Source organism: Maniola jurtina, chromosome 8 (genome assembly GCF_905333055.1).
Source record: "Maniola jurtina chromosome 8, ilManJurt1.1, whole genome shotgun sequence".
In the NCBI taxonomy this organism is placed as follows: Eukaryota; Metazoa; Arthropoda; class Insecta; order Lepidoptera; family Nymphalidae; genus Maniola; species Maniola jurtina.
In genome coordinates, this window is record NC_060036.1 from 1,488,746 (window position 1) to 1,511,916 (window position 23,171).

Here is a 23,171-nt window from a genome sequence, read left to right on the forward strand (position 1 = left end):
CCTATCTTATTGCTGTAAAAACATCGATGATTTTGCGATTGTGAAGATTTTTCCATTTTTTAACCCCCGACCCAAAAAGAGGGTTGTTATGAGTTTGACGTGTGTATCTGTGTATCTGTCTGTGGCATCGTAGATCCTAAACTAATGAATCGATTTTGATTTAGTTTTTTTTGTTTGAAAGGTGGCTTGATCGAGAGTGTTCTTAGCTATAATCCAAGAAAATCGGTTCAGCCGTTTGAAAGTTATCAGCTCTTTTCTATTTATTACTGTAACCTTCACTTGTCGGGGGTGTTATAAATTTTTAATTTACACTTGTTATGTACTTAGCTTGAACCATAACAAGCGCAGCTCTGCCAATGTTAGAAAAAAATTGTTTACACCAGGTTTTGTACGTTTATGATTATATTCGCTGATTATGATTACATACATTTTAATCAACAATCGTTTCCTTGTATTTACGAGTGTTTGTATCACTTTGTAAATAATGTTTTTCTTAAGAAATATTAACCGTATTATGTAGCACATTGTAGCACACACATTAATATTGTATTTCTTGTCTTGTTTCGGTCTATAATAAATTTTAATCAACCGAAACGGTCCGGGTACCCTAAGTATATTTCTCCAAGTTCTGTCTATTAGGGCAGTTCCTTCATCTAAGATTTAGGATGTTTTAAGGTCGTTCGATATAACTGACATCCAGCTTTGTCGAGGTCCTCTCCAACGTTTGGGTTCAGCGCTAACATTTACAGTTATGATCATGTGACATAAGTGCCCTGTCGCTATTGCTCTATCTAAATATTTTATAGCCATAACGAATATGTAATAAAAATGTGGCCCAAGAAATAACAGCAGCGTTAAAAACGGATTGACCAACACGACTTGCGCTAAGATATTTGAAAGAATTAGCAACTTTAGCGGCATGCGATCATGCAAGTCTGGGTTTCCTCAGATATGTTGCGAGTGTGTTTATATCTAACTACATAGTTGATGCACACGACTTTTCGCGTGGATTTACGTTTTAAAAATCCCGTGGAAACTCTTTGATTTTCCGGGATAGTAGCCCGTGTCACTCTTCAGGTCTTCAACTGTATTCCTTTGCAAAAAATTACGTCAGCGATTGAAGGACAAACCAATAAACCAACAAAAAACACACTTTCCTTGGTTCCATGTTTTACTACGGATCCCTAAAAAATTGGTACGTATTAAAACTCAGAATTCTTGGAGATAATGTATCAGATATGGTTACCTATCTAAATTGTTGGCGCTACACCAAGACCAAGAGACTCGGCGGCTGTTCCAACCAAATGTTATTCCACCTAAAAATTTCATGAAATATAGGTAGGTACCTATCGCTAACTATCACTGACGACACAAAAAGCTATCTCGATGCTATATTTAGAAGACACATGCAGCAAATGTAATATATACAGATGCCAACGTTGCATGAGTAGCATTATAAGGTAAGTATATTAATGTGTTATCAGTATGAATGCATTTGGAAATAGGATTTCTTTCAATTGGAATAACACGATTAGATTACATTCTATTTTCAGGCCTGTAGTAGGTAGGTATCTAAAAAGGAAAAACCGGCCAAGTGCGAGTCAGACTCGAGCACTGAGGGTTCGATACTCGAGTATATTTCCGACATTTTGCAAGATAAATCAAAACCTGTTACGCAAAAAAAAAAATTGTTTTAGAATTTACAGATAAAGCCCTTTCATATGATACCTTCAATCTCAATATGATATCTTCAAAGTAATCTTACTTTTAATAATACTAATAAATACTAATTTTATTAGTTCATGAACACATTTTAATTTTTTTGGTGATGTAACCACAAATTCGCGGTTTTCGGATTTTTTACTTTACTTGTGCTATAAAACCTACCTACCTGCCAAATTTCATGATTCTAGGTCTATGGGAAGTACCCTAGAGGTTTTCTTGACAGACACGACAGACGGACAGGCAGACAACAAATTGATCCTATAGGGGTTCCGTTTTTTCGGAACCCTAAAATCCTAAATCCACGCGGATAAACAAAAAACTAGGCTATAAATATTAAAGGATTTAAAGATTTAACACGTCATCTATACGATTCAACAGTTTGATATAACAGTTTGCCAACTTTACACTTTCTCCAGTGTTTATTGCATACTGAGCATCCGACCGGCATCCAGGTTTATAGGACGAACATGTCTGCATGATTTATCTTATTTTCTATTTCCCAGCTTTCCCCTCGCACTTGACGAGCCCTTTCTACTATTTGGAATCCATTCTTGAATACCAATTTTGTTTATTCTCAATTCTTAGGGTTCCGTACCTCAAAAAGAAAAAGGAACCCTTAAAAGATCACTTCGTAGTCTGTCTGTCTGTTCATCTGCCTATCGTGGCTGTCAAGAAAACCTGTAGGGTACTTCCCGTTGATCTATAATCGATTTCGGTTTTTAACATCATTAACAGACCTGTGGGAAATCGCTGATTTTCGGGATAAAAAGTAGAAATGTCCGTCCTCGGGAGGCAAGCCATATAAATAAAACACAGTTATTAATCCATGAGGCAAGCTATATCTGTACTAAAAACTTAGTCAAAATCGGTTAAGGGAATAAATAGGTCGTTATCGTAAAAAGTTAACACACAGACACACTTTCTCATTTCACTCTGATATTAGTATGGATGGAACTTGCTTGGTGCCAAAAATTAAGCAAAATTGAATGACGTTTTGGCTTCCATTTTCAAATATTTGTTCAGTTTGTTCAATTTTCGACCAAAGTCAATGAGTTAAAATTCGGCCAATGTTTGTTCAATGTTTCTTATAACTTCGACATTTTCATTCATAAATATGTACATGAATGCCAATTTGGAAGTTGGCATTTAGTTCAATCTTCCATCGTAAATGAATGAAAAACGGGCTTTCATTCCCATGTACTCCGAAATAATCTATTCTCAAGTTTTATGAAGATAAATATTGTAATTCGTAACTTAATAATTTAATCACGATTATGAATTCAAATAGCTGAAATTAAGATTGTTATCTTTACGTAAACACGCTTAACAGGGCTCTCTCCGTCACTCGTTTCATACAATCGTAGTTCCAAATTCATTTGAATATTAAGCAACCAAATTCCATGAAATTTTGCAGACATATTCTAGAAACTAATATCTGTGTCTGTGGTGTTTTAGATTTTTCTAAAAATATGTAGTTTTAAAATTACAGGGGCTCAAAGATTTGTATGAAATTTTTTAAGACCGCGCAACTTTGAAACCGAATATTTTAACAGAAATCTGGAAAACCACAGATATAGATATTAGTTTCTAGAACATGTCTGCAAAATTTCATGGACTTTGGTTGCTTAATATTCAAATGAAATTGGAACTACGATTGTATGGAGCGAGTGACGGAGAGAGCTCTCTTAAATCGTTCAGTTATAAAATGACTAGCTGATGCCCGCAGCTTCGCCCGCGTGAATTGGTCAGATCCCCTGCAGCATCAGGATTGAGGAGTTGGACTCCAAATTTTTTATGAAACAATGTCGCAAAGTTCCTCTATCGATTAAAAAAGAAATGACGCAAATTGGTTCAGAAATCTCGGAGATTTCAGTGTACATAGGTAGAAAAACACAACTCCCTTTTTAAAAGTCGGTTAAAAAAGTAGCCTATGTTACGCCCTGGTCAATCCTCTACTTGCCTGTGAAAGTCCCGTCAAAATCGGTTCAGCCGTTCCAAAGATTAGCCTTTTCAAACAGACAGACAGACAGACAGACAAAAATTTTAAAAACGTGTGATTCAGTTATGGTATCGTTCAAATAACCATATGAGCTTAATATGAGGTAGTTATTTCGAAATTACAGACAGACACTCCAATTTTATTTATTAGTATAGATATAGATTGTTTGTAGTGAGCAGGCGTAATTGGCCACTTTACTTAGTTGCCGATTGGTTTACAAAGTACCTTAGTATGCTTGTTTTTGCCAAGTGTTTAAACAAGTGTTGGTTTAATAAATATACAATTATATATTATTCGAATATGCAGTTAATATTTCCCTTATAATTACTTAAAATTATTGGCACGCGAAATCAACACAAGTCACTGCCGTCTTTTATCTATAAAGTTAAGAGGAGAGCCCTCTTAACTTTATAGAGTACTAGAGGATGCCCGCGGCTTCGCCTGCGTGGATTTCGGTTTTTTAAAATCCCGTGGGAACTCTTTGATTTTCCGGGATAAAAAGTAGCCTATGTCCTTCCCCGGGATGTATCCCATGTCTGTACCAAATTTCATTCAAATCGGTTCAGCGGTTGGGCCGTGAAAACGTAGCAGACAGACAGACAGACAGACAGATAGACAGACAGACAGACAGACAGACAGACACACTTTCGCATTTATAATATTAGTATGGATAGTTCCTAAAATATGTCTGCAAAATTTCATGGACTTTGGTTGCTTAATATTCAAATGAAATTGGAACTACGATTGTATGAAACGAGTGACGGAGAGAGCCCTGTTAAACAGCACTAAAACCCGACTACTACCCGTGAACATGCCGATACATAGCGATAGATATAGTACAATTATTTATCTGTCGCTGTGTATTTTAACATTCTATTTTATTTATATTTACAAACTCAATCTAATACAAAAATACATACATACTACATAGACTGCTAAAGTCATAACGCTTCCTTTTGGCTTTGCCGTAGTCGGGTAATAAGCCGGAAAATCTTCTGGGAGCCTATTATACCTACGAATCCATTATAATTAATTTGTGTAGTGTGAAATTAGTTTCATTAGCTATTTTAAAACTGTTCTATCATCAATAAGCCTTGATATTACAGCAATGTTGTAATTTCCGATTGTTTTCGCATCCAACCGGCAATCGACTTTTATTTATTGCCACATATGTATTTAATAAAGGATGCGTTTTATTAGGCATCCTTTCTAGTTTTTACATAGTTGCTGTTGTTTGTATCAATTATTTTGTACCTGTTGTTTCAATTATATACTACACTGATTTGAATTGCATCATGGAATTAGGAAGTATTTAGTATCTAAATACATTGCATAAATTTTGCTAAATTTTACTAAAATCTGTTTTGTATTTTGAAACTTATTCAAACTCTTTCGTTAGTTCCTTTTTTACGTAGAAATATACAGGATTGAAAATACATACGTGGAGATACTTAATGATTTCTTATCAAGGATATACTTAATCAAGCCACCTTTCAAACAAAAATTACTGAATTAAAATCGGTTCATTCGTTTAGGAGCTACGATGCCACAGACAGATACACAGATACACACGTCAAACTTATAACACCCCTTTTTTGCGTCGGGGGTTAAAAATAGTAAAAAACACACACACAAACATCCATGGCTACACAGGCTACATGATGTCAAATATCATAACATCCGTCATTCGTAGCGTCATATCCGCCGCAGTTCCTTTCGTTTTCGATTGTCTTTGACCGAGGTCTCATACACAACCGCTTTGATACAACCTATTGTTTTCTTGCACGCATCTTAGGTTACAACAACATATTTATGGGTGCTATCACTCTTATTATCTGAGCGTTTAAGTTGAATTTTACTTAACTAACCACTGGCGACTGCATCTAGTATGTGTAATAGATTATAATGTCAAATCCTGTGATCCTGTGACTATTTCACTAATTAGTAAACTGTTCATTTACAAAAGACAAGCTATTTCGGTGCATCGGTTACATACGAACAGACGGGCACACCTTTCTTTTTTTTACCGTCCGTAGCTCCTAAACTACTGAGCCGGTTTTGATGAATGAGGTGACAATCGATTCGTTATTATGGTTCGGGTGATATAAGCATAGATATCTATGGATATAAGCTACGTTTTATACGAAAAAAAAAATCGACCTGATGAATGTTACATCCAAAACAATTTTTTTTTGCTATTGTACCAAGGGGGATATAAAATTAAAGAGAAAAAAATCTGAGTTCAATGTTTAAATACACCAACCGACGGAAGAACAATTCCACTATATCTATTGCTATCTATAGTCGTGTTTTACTTTGAAATCTATAGAGCGCACTTTGACTTTGCTTAGTTTTGGTTAAAACGAGACAGATTTATGCCAGCGGTATAACGCTGTCTCATTTTAACAGTCTTAAATCTGAGCAGTCAAAGTGCGCTCATAGATCTGAGCCTTAGTGCTGTAACTTTATAGAATACAACTTCTGTGGATTGTTAAGAGGGCTCTCTCCGTCACTCGTTTCATACAATCGTAGTTCCAATTTCATTTGAATATTAAGCAACCAAAGTCCATGAAATTTTGCAGACATATTCTAGAAACTAATATCTATGTCTGTGGTTTTCCAGATTTCGGTTAAAATATTCGGTTTCAAAGTTACGCGGTCTTAAAAAATTTCATACAAATCTTTGAGCCCCTGTAATTTTAAAACTACATATTTTTAGAAAACTCTAAAACACCACAGACACAGATATTAGTTTCTAGAATATGTCTGCAAAATTTCATGGATTTTGGTTGCTTAATATTCAAATGAAATTGGAACTACGATTGTATGAAACGAGTGACGGAGAGAGCCCTGTTAACGTGTTTGGCTTATCGATACCTATAGATAGTTGACGTCGACTTATCTAAAGGTTAAGATTATTAAGAGTTATGAAACCTGTTTTATGTTCTCTCTAACCTTTGTTTTGTTTGGTGTTTTGCATAACAGCGTTTGTAGGCCTTAATCAGACTTTAACTGTAGTAATTTGTTTTTCTCGAAATGCTTTTGCTAACCAAAACCAAAATTACGAGAATATTAAAGTAAAGTAAAATATTATTTACTGTACGCACATAGAAATGTAATTATAACAAAATAGATTTTTGTACAATAGGCGGCCTTATCGCTAAAATAGCGATCTCTTCCAGACAATCAATTCCAGGTAGGTATTAGCCAATCGGGGATGCCAATCCCTGGTATAAATCGTATGGAATGATCATGTTCAGTTTCTCCAGGGAAGGTATAAAGAATTAATAAGTTTAGATAAGTGATATTATGTTATGGTGATAATATAAAAATACCCGGCTGAGTTTGTTGTAGGATTCTTTTCAGACCAGGTCGCGTTTAGAACACTTTAACTTTCCTTTTAAGTTTATGTAATTAATTATCACTAATACATCATTAGAGCGGTTCGAGTCCGTGAAAATATGGATATATCCGATCTTTGATCCAAATGACGTGGAGACCGCAAAGATAGTATATTTTGCTTATTTTCATAGTATTATGTCTTATGGAATCTTAATATGGGGTAGAGCGGCAGATATTGGGAGAGTTTTTGTATTACAAAAAAGGGCAATACGCGCAATTTATAACTTAAAACCACGCGATTCACTTCGAGAAAAATTTAAGGAAATAGGTATCCTTACCGTAGCCTCTCAATATATTTACAACAACATAATTTTTGTAAGACAAAATATTCTTAGTTACAAGAAGGTTGGCGATCTACACAACAGGCTGACTAGACACCGTAACAGGCTTGTGACTCCTACGCTCCGTCTCAGGAAGGTCCAAAAGTCATTTGTGGGAATGGGTATAATCTTCTATAACAAAATTCCTCAGTCAATTTTGGACTTGCCTTTACACAGGTTCAAAAAATCTATTAAAAATATGCTCTTGAGAAAAGCATATTATACTATCGAAGATTATGTAAATGATAAAAAAGCGTGGATTTGAACTTCGATTCGCTCCAGCAATGCGCAGGACTTCAATTGCTTTTATACATGGCATAATATTGTATATCAAATCTTTGAAAAGAGCAACCGCCGAGTTTCTTGCTGGTTCTTCTCGGTAGGAAAGGCATTCCGAACCAGTGGTAGATGCTTTTGACGATTCGAAAGAACTTGTAAAAGTCTAATTGAATAAAAACATTTTGAATTTGAATTTGAATTTGAATTTGAAATACAAGCTATTCAGTGGACATCTTTGACATATCTACGACTTATAATATGTCCGATGTGAATGCGTGGCGCATCCGAGATATTCTCACGGATGACGGAGAGAACTCAGATGACGGAAGTCGGAGCTAGTGCGTAAGCTACCATACAAATAGTTCTAGAACTACTTCGGAACGTATTTTCACGGATGCGCATCGGATGCAGTGTATAATCGCCCTTAATCCGAAGCAGTGGTAAATTATTTGATGATTCAAAAGCACTTGTAAAAGTTTATTTGAATAAAAATCTATTTTATTCTATTCTTACGAGTGTCTTACAAATTCAATAATTGACAGTCAAAAAGTGTACAGTGGTGTCTATATTTTTAACCCCCGACCAAAAAAAAGGGGTGTTATAAGTTTGACGTGTGTATCTGTGTATCTGTGTATCTGTGTATCTGTTTGTGGCATCGTAGCGCCTAAACGAATGAACCGATTTTAATTTACTTTTTTTTGTTTGAAAGGTGGCTTGATCGAGAGTGTTCTTAGCTATAATCCAAGAAAATTGGTTCAGCCTTTTAAAAGTTATCAGCTATTTTCTAGTTTTCTTGTAGAAAAGAAGGTTAGATAACCCTTAGGTTCATAATATTCAAGTGTCAATTGACAAATGTCAAGCTGTCAAGATGGACGTTGCCTAGAGATATACATAATTATTTATTTGAAAATGATTTGTCGCGGGTGTTGAAAATTTTTAATTTACACTTGTGAATAAATGCTTTGACTTTGAACAAGTTTTCAAAAATTATGTTTGATATTTTGTACGAAGATGTCATGATACTCTAATCCGTAATACTTGATCTACAATATTATTGTGGCGTAGATAAGGACGATTTCAAGTGGTGTACACTGTATGGTGAACTTTGTTTCAAAACATGAGATAACATGCGTCTGTACCTATTTTCTGAAGGCATTTAGAAGTTATGTTGGAATTAAGAAACTCACATACATATACATAAACCTTGAAAACACTACACTCCTTAGGTGCTGTCCTACCTCCGCTCTGTCCGTCCGTCCGGCTGTCTGTCAACGGGCTGGTGTTAATAGGAAGAGAGTTGAATGTTTGAGTGTGTATTTCTGTTGCTGATATATACCAATAAATATGAAAATTCCATATATTAAATAATGAAAAGTAAAAGATGTTATATGTACGATGGTACGGAACCCTTCGCGTGCGAGTTCGACTCACACTTGTCATGCAACAACATGGGGTTATTCAAGGGGTGGACCCTGAAAGGCCGGCAACGCATCGGTTCCTCTGATGCTGCAAATCTTCATAGGCGGTGATAATCACTTAACATCAGGTGACCCACCTGCTCGTTTGCTCGCTATTTTTTATAAAAAAACAATGCATATTATTAGATGTGGGTAAAACTGCATCGCCTTGGTTGGCAAAGTTCACAGTAAAGAATGACCGGTCGATGACACAACATCGCATTAGCATAGGTAATAACAACGTATCGGATCAACAGCTTACGTTCCACACTGAGCCCTCTACTTACTTGGTCTTTTCCTGTCTCGTACCTGAGGAGACACTTCCAAGAGTTCCTTACTTTATGATTTACGTGCTTGCTTCATAAAAACCGGCCAAGTGTGAATCGGAATTGAAGACGAAGTTTCGTATCGTATAAGATTATGTACTTTTTACCCTACTACGGCAAAGCCAAAAGGAAGGGTTATGATTTTTTATTAGCAGTTTATGTATGCATGTATGTAGATTTGTATTTATGTGTGTTCCACCGTAGCGCCTAAACTAATGAGCGGATTTTGATGAATGTGGTGTCAATCGATTCGTTATTATAAGCTACATTTTACCACCAATAAAAGCACTTAGTGATCAGAAAAACAATTTTATACTACCTACCTATATTTATCGGCAGTTCGCGGTCGGGTTTTATTGCTGTTTAACTTTATATTTTAAGTTATATAATCTCAGCGCTTAGCTACAAATGCCTAAAGGTGCCCACGCACTCGAACTGAACTGCAGCTGAACTGCGCGTCGCGGCAGCGCCCCGCACGATATTCTCTCCAGCCGCGACGCGCGGCAGTGACGTACGCGCGTCGCGGCTGGAGAGAACATCGTGCTGCAGCTGCAGTTCAGTTCAAGTGCGTGGTCACCTTTAATCAAACCTGCTGGTAAGTGATGATTACATTTCATTTATACATTCCACCTTAAAATAGCCTAAAGCCAAAAGACCTGTTCTTACTGAGAGCTAATTTGTTATTAATGTTTACATCCACTTTCATAAAGACACGATACAATGCAAATTCCACATTCCTGAATGAATTAAGTAATGAAGCACGTATACCAGTTTACCGGCGGTCTCTCCGTCACTCTCTGCATACAAACGTAGTTTGGGTCTCATTTCAATATTAACCTATCAAACCTTATGGTTGAAATCTATAAACTCCACTTTGATTTTGCTTAGACTCAAGTTTTAGTTAAAATGAGAGCCTAACTACGTTTGTATGCAGGAACACGTAAGAAGGGCCACGTTAATAGCGGCCTCGCTTCTACGGAACGCCGATTTATCATGCGACCAAGCGAGTGCCGACCTTGCGACAATCTCTGCATTGTTTGCTAACACTATGACGAATACATTAACACTTGCACTTGGATCAGCAGCCAGGTTGAATACTGATCAACATCCTAATGGCATGTCATTGCCCTTACCATTAAAAGCTGCAGTGAGATCCGATGTTTCATCATAATCATTATTATCAACCGATAGACGTCCACTGGGCATAGGTCTCTTGTAGGAACTGCCATACGCCACGGTCTTGCGCCGCCTGAACCCAGCGGCTTCTCCAGGGGGGTGAAACTTCCATAGAACCCACTTTATTAAAATAAATGTATGGAAATTAGCGCCAGCTATAGGACACGTTTCTAAAACTAATTCAAAAATAGTTCTCAGGTTTCTAATAGATGCACCTTGCATCTACTCGACGTATGTACTACGTCGAGTGTTTTAAGTTAAAACACTCGACGTACGTACGTTTCGCAACAGAATAAATCTTTAACGTTAAAGATATTTTATTCTGTTTGGCGGATTAAAGCAAAGAATATTAATTTTTCTTTAATATAATATTATAATAGTAAAAGTTCAAAACCTGGTCTATACTTATAATTTATGTTCAAAACTAGTACAGCCAATTGACCCTAGCGCCATCTATAGTTTGCGTTTTGAATTTCTGAAAAATTACAACATAGAGTTGCATATCTATATCTGGTCTATACGTATAATTTATGGGCTTCTCTGCGACTCGTTTGATGTCGTCTGTCCACCTCCCACGTAGTGGGGTAGCTTGCAACGCTGCGCTTTCCGGTCACCCATCTTGGGACCCCAACATCTAGCGGTTTTTCGATGTGACCTGCCCATTGCCTCTTCAGCTTTGCAACCCGTTGAGCTATGTCGATTACTCTGGTTCTCCCACAAATCTCCTCATTTCTGATTTGATCATGTAGATAAATTCCAAGCATAGCTCTCCCCATCACCAGTCGAGTTACTCTTAAGATTTCTAATCTAATATGAAGCCCATAGCTAGTTAGCGACAAATGTCTCGGATTCATATAGTCATCACTGGCAACACACTGGAATTTTGGACCAGGAGACGAATCTGTTCGTCCGTCCGTCCGTCCGTCTCTCAGCGGGATGTATCTCGTGAACCGTAATAGGTAAAGCTATAATAACAAATGCTAAGAATTTCAAAAATGCCGCCATGAAAATTTAAAGATTTATTTCTATGGTGGTACGGAGCCCTACATGTGCGAGCCCGACTCACGCTTGACCGATTTTCCAGTTCATAAAGCATTGTCGCTTTAGTATATTTTGTCTAAGATCTTGTTTCGGGCCCGCCCTTTTACGGTAAAGCGAGATCAATTTACCGATACTGAGTTTAGTTTGTCTCTTTATAATAAGCCGGCCAGAGGACCGTCCAACGCGACCGTCCGTTAGGAATAATAATGAGTTGGATTATACTAGTGACATCATTATGAAAGTTTAGCTAGCTTTGGACATATTTGGCAATATCTCTGCACTGGCCTGTGTTTACGAAAATAACTGCTTTTTAAGGCCGATTCACACCAAATTGCGTACCAACACGTAGGTACAAGTGGCACGTGGTAGTGACGCGCGTGAATCCGTAGACATAACTGCACGCATTACGTCTCCGTGAACGTTCACGCCACGCAAGCGGTATGCAATGTCTCATACAGTTTCATACATTACAACGCAATAGTGCGCGCTACGTATACGCTTACGCAGCCTGTGTGAACGAGCTCTTATTGTATAGGTATTCTGATTTAACTGCTATGGCTATAACCGCTCAGACGCTTTCTATTTGGGAGGTCCTCCTTCACCTTTCTACTATTGTACCCACAGAACATCTTAATACCCTGGCTCTTCCAATATCAATAATCGTACCGCAAGGCATCGCCAAGGTCTATAAAAAATACCTTCAAGTGAAGAGTGAAAAGGCATCTTCTAGGCAATTGTACTCCACCATAAGCTGCATCATCACTTGCCAGCAGGTGTGATTGCCAAGCACTAGTCCATAAATTTTAAAAAGGTCGGGGGTTCCCTAGGCGCTTCCGGCATCGATGGGGTTCCATCCCCGGCACGTACTTACTTCTAACTTTTCGGAATTTATACATTTTAGTATGTGCGTTTTAACCAGTTAAACACACTTGCTTTAACAGGGCTCTCTCCGTCACTCGTTTCCACTCGTTTCATACAATCGTAGTTCCAATTTCATTTGAATATTAAGCAACCAAAGTCCATGAAATTTTGCAGATATATTCTAGAAACTAATATCTGTGTCTGTGATGTTTTAGATTTTGCTAAAAATATGTAGTTTTAAAATTACAGGCGCTCAAAGATTTGTATGAAAATTTTTAAGACCGCATAATTTTGAAACCGAATATTTTAACAGAAATCTGGAAAACCACAGACATAGATATTAGTTTCTAGAATATGTCTGCAAAATTTCATGGACTTTGGTTGCTTAATATTCAAATGAAATTGGAACTACGTTTGTATGGAGCGAGTGACGGAGAGACCCTTCTTAAGAAGCTTTGCTTTAAAATTTTGTGGTCAATTGCGTAGGTTCCAAGTCCAACTGAAGTTACAAGGAAGTCGGTAACCCTATAAGCTGTGCCGGCATATCATTACCGTACGCAGGTTGCGCAAGGCGACTCACTTGCTGAAATCCGACACACTTGTCACACCTACTTAGCCACAGTTTGCTCCGACCACTGATGCAATCCACGCATAGTCGCATAACGCAACTATATCTCAACTCAACTATTTGCATTTGATAATAAAAAACTGGTCAAGTCGGACTCGCACACAACGGGTTCCGCACCATCGTATAAGGAATAACACTATATTTTCACGGAGGCCATTTTGAAATTGTTATTAATTGTTGTTATAATACACATTCTATGAAAATTTCAACTTTCTACTTAGGGTTCTTGCGATACAGCCCGCTGACAGACAGGCAGACGGACTGACAGCGGAAGCTTAGACATAAGGTCCCGTTGACAACCTTCGGGTACGGACCCCTAAATAACGGCCTGTGATAGTGACTTGCACTTAGACAGTGATCCAAGAAAAAATCTTGCCTCCGAAGTTTCGACACGCAGTCGTCAATCTCGATGAGAGCTTGCAGGTGTATGCTAGCTTTGTCACTCTAGCGATAGCAAGCAGGGGATCGATTACGGTAAAATAATACCTACAGTGTGACGATCGCAATCACCTCTGATTGGCCGCTACTCGCTCGCTATTGGCTACAATACATTATTGCAACAAGAATACCATAAATTCAGCCAATGACAACAATTGCGATTATAATAATGATTGACGCAATTTTCTGGAATCGACCTGCACCTCAATCTGCGTAGGTGATTGATATTCTATCACCCACAGTAACTTCCACACGCCTCACCACTGCTGAGGAAAACTAAAACTATTTCTGCTAAATAGAAAGGTCCAACGAACCAAAGCACGATTAAAAGATTGAAGCTTTTTTAGCATTATCAATATTCTTTCCTAAACTTTATGTAAATCCTTATTCCTAACAGTCCTTGGGTCCTGAACTATCATGATTCCACGAAGCTTTCAGCCTTTTACAAATATTGAAATGATCTTCATCTATATTCTATACCAATAAAGAACGTAAAATATCAAATGTATGTGGGCTAATTTTATGTTTTTAACGAAAGACAAGCGCGCTATCCAGGTTTCCACTAGCGCCATCTAGTTTATGAGAATTTTTTTTCTTGTTCCAGCTGCTACAAAACCTGGGCAAAGTAGACCGGACACTAGACGACATCTTCGAGGAGCACCTGCAGAACTTCAACCGACAGCACCAGACGGCCACCAGGCTTCAGAAGGAATTCAACAATTACATACGATGCATACGAGGTAACTACATACACTTAAAGTTTCTCTTTACTTGTTAACGCGGAGCATCAAGGCAATAGCGCGAATAGGCATCTTCTAGGCAAGTGCACTCCAACTTAGACCTCTCCATTGCTCTGTTTTTCAGGCATGATTGTCGTCAAGTATAGCCTATCTTACAATTAAAAAAAATCTCGCGAGAGTATTAAAAATGAAAGAAAGAAAAACGTTAGTTTTGTAAGTTGTGCCACATATCACATGTCATACCTAAGAGTTGGTTCCCGGGCTTCCACCATTTGAGCATTAAAGCCAAAATGCCTCAAGCAGAAGAAGCGCCGGAATAAACTGTGTCATATTGTGTGGCACAACAAAAGGTTTTAGCTCAGCATAATGCTGTTTCATCATCATCATCAACAACCCATCGTCGCTCCACTGCCGTCTACTCGTCTGTCAGATGACAGATAGATAGATAGCTGGTACATCACCTATTAAACTTTCTATGCGTGAATCAAATTTCCTACTGCTGGTCTTTTCTTTCATTACCCTCAATATTTTCAGACTCTGGAATTGTCTCGAACTTCTGAGTCAGGAGATATTGAGTGGTGTGCTCAGGATGTTTAAAGCGTAAATTAAAATTTCGAAGAGGGAAGAATGTTCAATGATTCAGTGGCACATTTTTTATTTTTAGCCAAGGCTGAATAAGTCGTACGGTGATTATGCATCGTAAAATCGCACATGCTAGCGTAAAAGCTTATTGAATTGTCTCGTCCGTGATCTAATCTCCTACTATATTAGCGTAGTTACATCTACATGTTATAGTCGTAAAGTCCCTCGAGTATGAATTAATCTATTTTATTAGTTGCCTCGTATTGAATGTCTACGGCCTTTTATGTATTTTGTTATTAATATACTCACGGTAATTAATCTTACCAACTCTGATATGAGAATAAGAAGTTGCGTGTTGATAAAATTGGAACTGCTCTATAAAGCCAACTCTCATAATCCCACGGAAGATGTAACTTTCTTCGTACCTAACCACAAAAATATCTCCTTTATAAAAAATTACTAAGTATGTTTGTATCCCTTCCAGCGGTTCAAACAGCATCCAAGTCGCTGATGGAGGCGATCACAGAAGTGTACGAGAGCGGCTGGTCGGGCCACGACCTGCTGTATGTGCAGGCGCAGAACATGGAGATGCTGTGGCAGGACTTCTCGCACAAGCTCGGCGACCAAGTGCTCATCCCGCTCAACACCTACACCAACCAGTTCCCTGAAGTTAGGGTGAGTGTACCCCAACCAGCGTCCAAGTCGCTGATGGAGGCAATCGCATAGTTCCCGGTAATCAGTTCTGTGAAGGGTAAGATGTATCCCAAATAGTGGCCAAGGCGCTGATGGAACGCGATCACAGAGTCCATACAAATTATTTCCCTGAAGTGAGTGTAGTGTATCCCAAACAGAGGCTAAATCCCTGATGGAGACGATCCCAGATGTCACACCAACCGGTTTCTAACCGCGGCACGAACAGTCGTTAAGGCCTTGATGGTTCCAGAGTTCACATCAACCCGTGCCCTCAAGTTGGAGTAAGAGTGTATCCCAAACAGCAGCCAAGTCTCTAATGAAGGGGAAAACTATGGCCAGGTTTCTGATGGAGGCGATCACATAGTTCCCATCAACCAGTTCCACCAAGTTAGGGTGAGAGTTGACCTTGTCACTTGTATTTACTTATGAACATGATGAAATCCTTGAAAAGCTGTCTCAAGACTTGTCGCACATGCTCGGCGATAATGTGCTCATTCCGCTTAGCGCCTACACCTACCACTTCCTTGAAGTTATGTTAGGAGTTTACCTTGAAACTTTCGTGGCAAACTTTCAATAGGTGAGACAAGGCAGCAGAAATAAACTCAACGACCAAATGCTATTCACATTAAATGCTCATTCTAGAACTGCATACTGACTGCGCAGTCGGTCGGCAGTTCTGCCGTCCTAACAAAGAGTGCAATAAGTCGAGTTTTTGGGCAAATTGACTTAAGACCATATCCGTAATCAGGAAAATGAGCTCTATATTTTCGCCTTAGACGTCTTTTTTGTATCTTCAGTAGTTTAGGTTCTGTTGGTTATCAAAACTGCAATATGTAAGTAATATTACGATTTGTAAGTAGCTAATCATAACCGCGAATATCTCGAAAGTAGTCGAAACCTAGTTATTGCTCTCTTCGTTAGGACGGCAGAGTTGCGATGCAGTTGTGCCAACTGCAATAAGATTGCATCCCGGTTTTGCAGTCCGTATGTAGGTACCCTTAGTATCTAGTATCTACCCGTATGGTTGAGTTGAAGAACTCAAGCATCAAAATAGGAATGGTGCCTACTAGTCAAACATTAAAACACTTGCTCAGCTCAAGTATGAAATTCATAGATGTGATGTCATAAATGACGTACTTTTTTACTTAAATCGATAATTTAAACGGTTGGCAAACTCGAATTTAACAGTGGACGTGGATTTTTGGAAAAAAAAATTTGATGTCCCTATTTTTGTACTAATTTTCAAAATTGTCAATTTCAGAAAAAGATCGAGAAACGTGGTCGGAAGCTAGTGGACTACGATGGACAGAGACATAGTTTCCAGAACCTGCAGGCGAATGCGGCTAAAAGAAGAGACGACGTGAAGGTTGGTGAAATTCGAAATTATTCCATTCTTAGGGCCTATCTATTGCAAAATTCACTATCACGTGCTTTAACGGTGAAGGAAAACATCGGGAGGAAACTTGCATGCATGAGTTCTCCATAGTTTTATCGAAGGCATGTGAAATCTGGCAATCCGCACTGAGCCAGCGTGGCAGACTTTGTCTTATGCCCTTCTCATTCTGAGAGGAGACCAGTGCTTAATACTTGGTCTTCCAAATTTGGTTTTCGGGATGTTTTTTTTATTTTATTTAAACACTGAATTTCTCAGAAAAGTTAGATATGTGTGCCCGGATTGAACCTTGGACTTCCCGATTAGGAGATTGACGTCTTAATAACTAGATTATCACCGCTTGCTGTACGATTAAAACAATTTCAGTAATTATGATAACCTCCCTTCCAGGTAACCAAAGGTCGGGAGCAGCTAGAGGAAGCCAAACGCACATACGAGATCCTGAACTCGGAACTGCACGACGAGTTGCCAGCCCTATACGACTCACGTGTTTTGTTCTTTGTCAACAATCTACAGACATTGTTCAGCGCTGAACAGCTCTTCCACTCCGAGAGTTCAAAGGTTTGTGGAATGAAGTCTATGTACTTATATAAAAGGATAGATAGATGGATAGATAGATAGATAGATGAAATCTTTATTGGACACAAAAACATGAAAACGAACACAACACAAAAGGAAGAAACAGAAAAAAAAAGGAATAGGTGACTTAGTGACTACAATTACTTCAATTAATTTTATACATAGTATAATATTGTATGTCAAATCTTGATAAGAGCAACCGTCTAGATTCTTGCTGATCTATCAATGCACAGCTCAAACTACTGGACGGATTGGGCTGAAATTTGGCATGCTGATAGCTATTATGACGTAGACATCCGCTAAGAAAGGATTTTTGAAAACTCAACCCCCAAAGGGGTAAAATAGACTAGGGTTGTAATATTACGTAATGTTATCAAGTCCTCCCTCAAAATGTTGCTATACTTTTCAGGTATACGCGGAACTGGAAGCGATAACAGACAAGCTAGCGATGGACAGCCAACGCGGCTCGTACAAGAAGCCGTCGATCAAGGCGCTGCCCGCCACTAACGGCAACGCGGCCTCGCCCACCAACACTGTGCAGAGTGAGTGGCCCAAGTGTCGTCATGAGTGTAAAGTGTGTCCTTGTTGGATGAAGTGTGTGTGTTGTGTGGGATGTGTGTTTATAGAAACTTTTGTCATTCGAACTTTTTAACCGACTTCAAGAACCAAATTCATGATTCTAGGTCAACGGGAAGTACCCTATAGCTTTTCTTGACAGACCAACGGACGAACAGACAGACAGACAACAAAGTGATCCTGTAACGGTGAGGTACGGAACGGGTTCGGCCGTGGCACCCTACCGGCAAAACCATGCAGCCAAGCGATTTAGCGTTTCGTTACGATGCCGTATAGAAACCAAAGGATATGGGTTTAATAAATACTGCCATTCCCCTTCCAGGTTAGCCCGCTTCCATCTTAGACCACATCATCACTTACCACCACGTGAGATTGCAGTCAAGGGCTAACCTGCATCTTAATATAAAAAATGATTTTAACCTTGCAAAGGTAATACTTGGAAGGTTGGAGAAAGACATTTAAAAAGTGGACTTTTCACTGACTCATTGCCTGGAACTTATTTAAAAATAAATTAGTAAAAATGAATTAATAAATAATAATTGTAACAAAATAGAAGTTAGGCAATGCAGGCAAGACAAAAAGTTTTTATAAACACTTGAATGTTTATGTTAAATGTGTGATGATATGAGAATGGACTGCTAATTTTAGTTTTATCATTAGAAACTTAATCGCACAACTTAATTAAAATTTTCGTAATAATTCTATACTTATTAAATTAAACATTAGTCGATTTCCAAACAGTTTTGCAAACTTATAAGACAATGTGGCTAATTCTGTTGTACACAAGCTCTAAACTAAAATGGTGGTTTATATTATATTATATTTTAGGAACATATCACGATTAATTTGGTGTTTTTAACTGCCGATATTTCGAGTCAGTTGCATGAGTCGTGGTCACGACCGGACTGCAGTCAGCGGCGTGCAGGTTATAGATGCACAAAAGCGCTGCTTACCCTGATTTAAATAGTTCAATGATCATTTTTCATCATGACCGCTAGTAAATAGGCAACTACCTAAAATTTTTTTTTTTTTTTTTGTTTTTTAAAAAGAATATTAGCCATGTTAAATGACTAATATTCCCCTTTCCTCTCCAACTAAGCGTCAGGCTTGTGCTAGGAGTAGGTACGACAATAGTGCAACGGGCGGGGTTTGAACCGTCGACCTTTCGGTTTTCAGTCCACTCCTTTACCGGTTGAGCTATTGAGGCTCTAGCTATGCCTACCCTGGCTATAGACTTATGCACTCTGCAGTGCTGCGAGAGATGGTTCCAGCTGTCATGGACAGTACCGATCTACCCGCTTTCTTGTCCGTAAAATGTCGTTGAACCACGATATAAGTTCATAATCATTAAAATGATGGTCTTTTATAATCATAATTTTTTTTTCTCTCGTCTGGCTTTACAAAGATTAGCCAATGCCAAGTTTGTAGTTATTTACAAGTTAGGGAAACTACATACCTAAGTATGAACTTCGTTTGTGCCGGCGCTCGCTGACACACGCGCAGCGCCCCTTTAGAGCGCTTCCCAGTCAGTTCCACCACCAAAAAACACCAGTGAAACACAAAAACCGGCCACTTTTAACAAAAAAAAAACACTCCAAAAAGGCACCGCACGCGCGCCAGCAAACGCCAACACAGACAAAGTCCCATAATCATAATGCTCCTTGATAAATGTAGACCTCTCAATTTCGTTTAGAGATAGTGCACAACAGAGTTAGTCAGTATTTTGCAATGATAAGAATTAAAATGTTGGATTATTTCCTTAATTAATATAATGATGGTTTACAAACATATAGTAGGTAGATAAATAGATAGATAACATAAAATAATAGTACGTTAATGTATTACAGTTGACGATGTAACTTGAGATCTTGCAGACAATTGTAGTTTAAAGATATTTAGTATGAAAGTTCAAATTATGTATCCTCACTAGTTCTGTGACTACTACTGGCTACTTACTTTTATAGCCTGAGTATAGCTAACACTGTGTTTTTTTATATTCACACCAACAACTTCCATACAATTATGACTATAAAATATACAAAATCACTGCAGTATGGTTGTTCATTACAGGTGCACTTATGAATGAAAATAAAACCCTATCATGCACTAACTTAAAATAATACATTTTTTTTTCGAAAAGAACAAAAGGTTATTTATTATAAGGTCATTAGCATTTACACTATTTATCAAAAATCATATGAGTACCTTCTTTGTACAAAGAAAATGAAAAGACCTCAAGTAATAATAAAAAGTAGTAAACTAAGTGAGTAAAAAAGGAAAAATAATAACTATTAGAGTTTTCGCTGCGTTTATACCGAGGAACTTTAGATGTAGTGCATAGAGTGAGGTCTCAAGTTACACAATGTCCGCAATAACCGCATGTGTGTGAGCGTGTGTCGTGTGTGCTAGCGCCGTCCCCCGCGCTCAACGGAGACTCGCCGCCCTCCACGCCCGCCTCGCCGTCCCCCGCGCCCTCCTCCCCCGGCGGCGACGTGTCCCCCGCGCCGGCCGACCAGCTCCCCGCGCCGCGCACCCCCGAGCCCGCGCCGCCCGCGCGCCGCGACCCCTCCTCGCCGCCCGTCACGCCCGCCGCGCCACCCGACGATAAGAAGGTTGAAGAACTATATGACATCCCTGTCGGTGAGTTTCGCCTTGCCCCTGGGATAGGTAACCCCTCACGCCGGGGGTGTCGGTGACCTCCGCCTCCCCACCCGAGGATAAAAAGGTGGAGGAACTGTATAACATTTCTATCGGTAAGTTATACTGCAATGGTGACTTTGTGCTATCCCGAGGCTCTGGGGACAGTTGATCCCCACGCCCACTGCGCCGATGTCCCCTGATCCCGCGCTACGACCCCTCCTCGCCGCCTGTCACGCCCGCCGCGCCGCGCTAAGATAAGATAGTTGAAGAACTATATGACGTCCCTTTTGGTGAGTTTCACTACGACGGCGACTCACTGCCTCGCCCCTGGGATAGCCTAACCCCTCACGCCGAGGGTGCCGGTGACCTCCATCTCGCCACCCCAGGATACAAAGATGCAGAAGCTGTATGACATTTCTATCAGTGAGTTAAACTGCAATGGTGACTTTATCCCTCTGGGGACAGTTGAGTCCCACACGCGCTGATGGCGCCGATGACCCCTGAGCCCGTGCCGCTTCTTCACCGTCCGACTATAAATATTGGAGGAGCTTTGAAATTGATGTCAAGGGTAAGCTATATATTCTACGACGACGACGACTACGCCGGGCTCTCCTTGCCTCGGGAGAAAGAGTCCTCCCCGTCGGGCTTTTTAGACCTGAGAGAACCAGTGACCCCAAGCCAATGACGCCCATTCAACTGGACTCTTCCGCATCGCGGGCGTCAAGAGCAGCGTCGCGTCATCCATGAATACAAAGCTGCTGTATGAGTTATCTGTGAGTAAATTAACTACAACGCATGACGGCGACTTGCCACCCTCCCCCTCTCCGGGGACAGGTGATCTACGGGGGAAGAGTGATCCTTTAGCCAACGCAAACCGCTTATGAGGACTCCGCTTCGCCGTCTGGGCCCCTACCCGAGATAGGAGGGTTGAAGGAGCTCTGTGACATTCGTGTTTGTGAGGTAACATCATTTAACGATGGATATGTAAAAGTAGATAAAGTTAGATAAAAAACCTCTGGCCAGCGCAATGGGTGCTTTGTTTGGTGGTACAATGAACATCAAATACGACGCTATACTGGCATGTCTTGTATTGAATGCACGTCACATACTCTAGGTATATAGAAAAAAACTCACGCTAGGCTCTACTCGTATTAATTTTATTTATTTTTATATGATAATAATTATTTATAGTATGAACGGAAGATTTTGCTCGTGTTCATGATTTTGTCCAGATTTTGAATGCTATATTTTCAATAGAACCACATGAAACTTTTATTCAGTAAAAACATTTTTTTGACCCCAAAATGATTACCTATATTTTTTTTTAATTTAGCCTGAATTTGTTGCTATGTCTACAAAAGCTTTAATTTATTGTTTTGTTCTTGTCCGATAAATACTGATTATACAACAATGGACTTACTAGACATTTCGAATAAATCGTTATGGTACCTATACCTTAAAGCGCTATTTACAAAATTCCTCCAACCGCACCCCCAGTATAGTTCACAATAAAACCCCTTCCACTGTACATACAACCGGTACGCACAGTAGTGGCTTGAGTAGCTCGCCTTCCCCAGGGTCGCCGGGTGCAGTACCCAAGCTCAACAACAACGAGGAAGCGAGACAGCAGGACGACACGCACAACGATACAACGGATAAGAAAGAGACGGACAAACTCAACCAGACGCCCAAAACAGAAGAGGTGTATGACATACCCGTCGGTAAGTGTAGTGTACTAAAGTGTAGGTGTTTCGGTAATAGTGACCGACAAACAACTTGAGCAAAAAGCGTAGTGGGGGGAAAGTTCCACGCACATGCAAACTGTGGAATTAACTCCCTTCGGCGGTATTCTGATTACAACATCAGATTTTTCAAGGGGCGGACCAACAAATTCCTTAAAGGCCGGCAACGCATTGGCAAATGTTACGGGTAATTTTTCCGACATTATGCACGATAAATCAAAAACCATTATGCATAAAAATAAATAAAAATCTGTTTTAGAATATACACGTAAAGCCCTTTCATATGACACCCCACTTGGTATAGTTATCTTACTTTGAAAATTGAAATACTTTTTTTTTTTTAAATTATGTAACCACAAAATTCACGGTTTTCTGATTTATTCTTTTACTTGTGCTATAAGACCTACCTACCTGCCTCATTATTCTAGGTCAACAGGAAGTACCCTATAGGTTTTCTTGACAGACACCACGGACGGACAGACGGACAGACAGACAACAAAGTGATCCTAATATAAGAATTCCGTATTTCCTTTTGAGGTACGGAACCCTAAAAAAGTCCGCAACAATAACCAAT

The 23,171-nt window shown here is 39.2% G+C and overlaps 1 protein-coding gene across 3 annotated transcripts in view; it reads left to right on the top strand.

Annotated features, from left to right (window-relative positions):
- Positions 1-23,171, top strand: part of LOC123867523 (myc box-dependent-interacting protein 1) — a 98,133-nt gene that overhangs the window by 64,120 nt on the left and 10,842 nt on the right. Inside the window, exons 2-8 of one of the 3 annotated variants that reach the window (XM_045909593.1) lie at positions 14,257-14,392; positions 15,459-15,649; positions 16,929-17,033; positions 17,451-17,621; positions 18,049-18,181; positions 20,625-20,855; positions 22,433-22,576. In XM_045909593.1, coding sequence (XP_045765549.1) covers positions 14,257-14,392; positions 15,459-15,649; positions 16,929-17,033; positions 17,451-17,621; positions 18,049-18,181; positions 20,625-20,855; positions 22,433-22,576 — 1,111 coding nt within the window. The remainder of the gene's footprint in view (positions 1-14,256; positions 14,393-15,458; positions 15,650-16,928; positions 17,034-17,450; positions 17,622-18,048; positions 18,182-20,624; positions 20,856-22,432; positions 22,577-23,171) is intronic. The other 2 variants (XM_045909595.1, XM_045909596.1) reach the window with 2 other exon arrangements.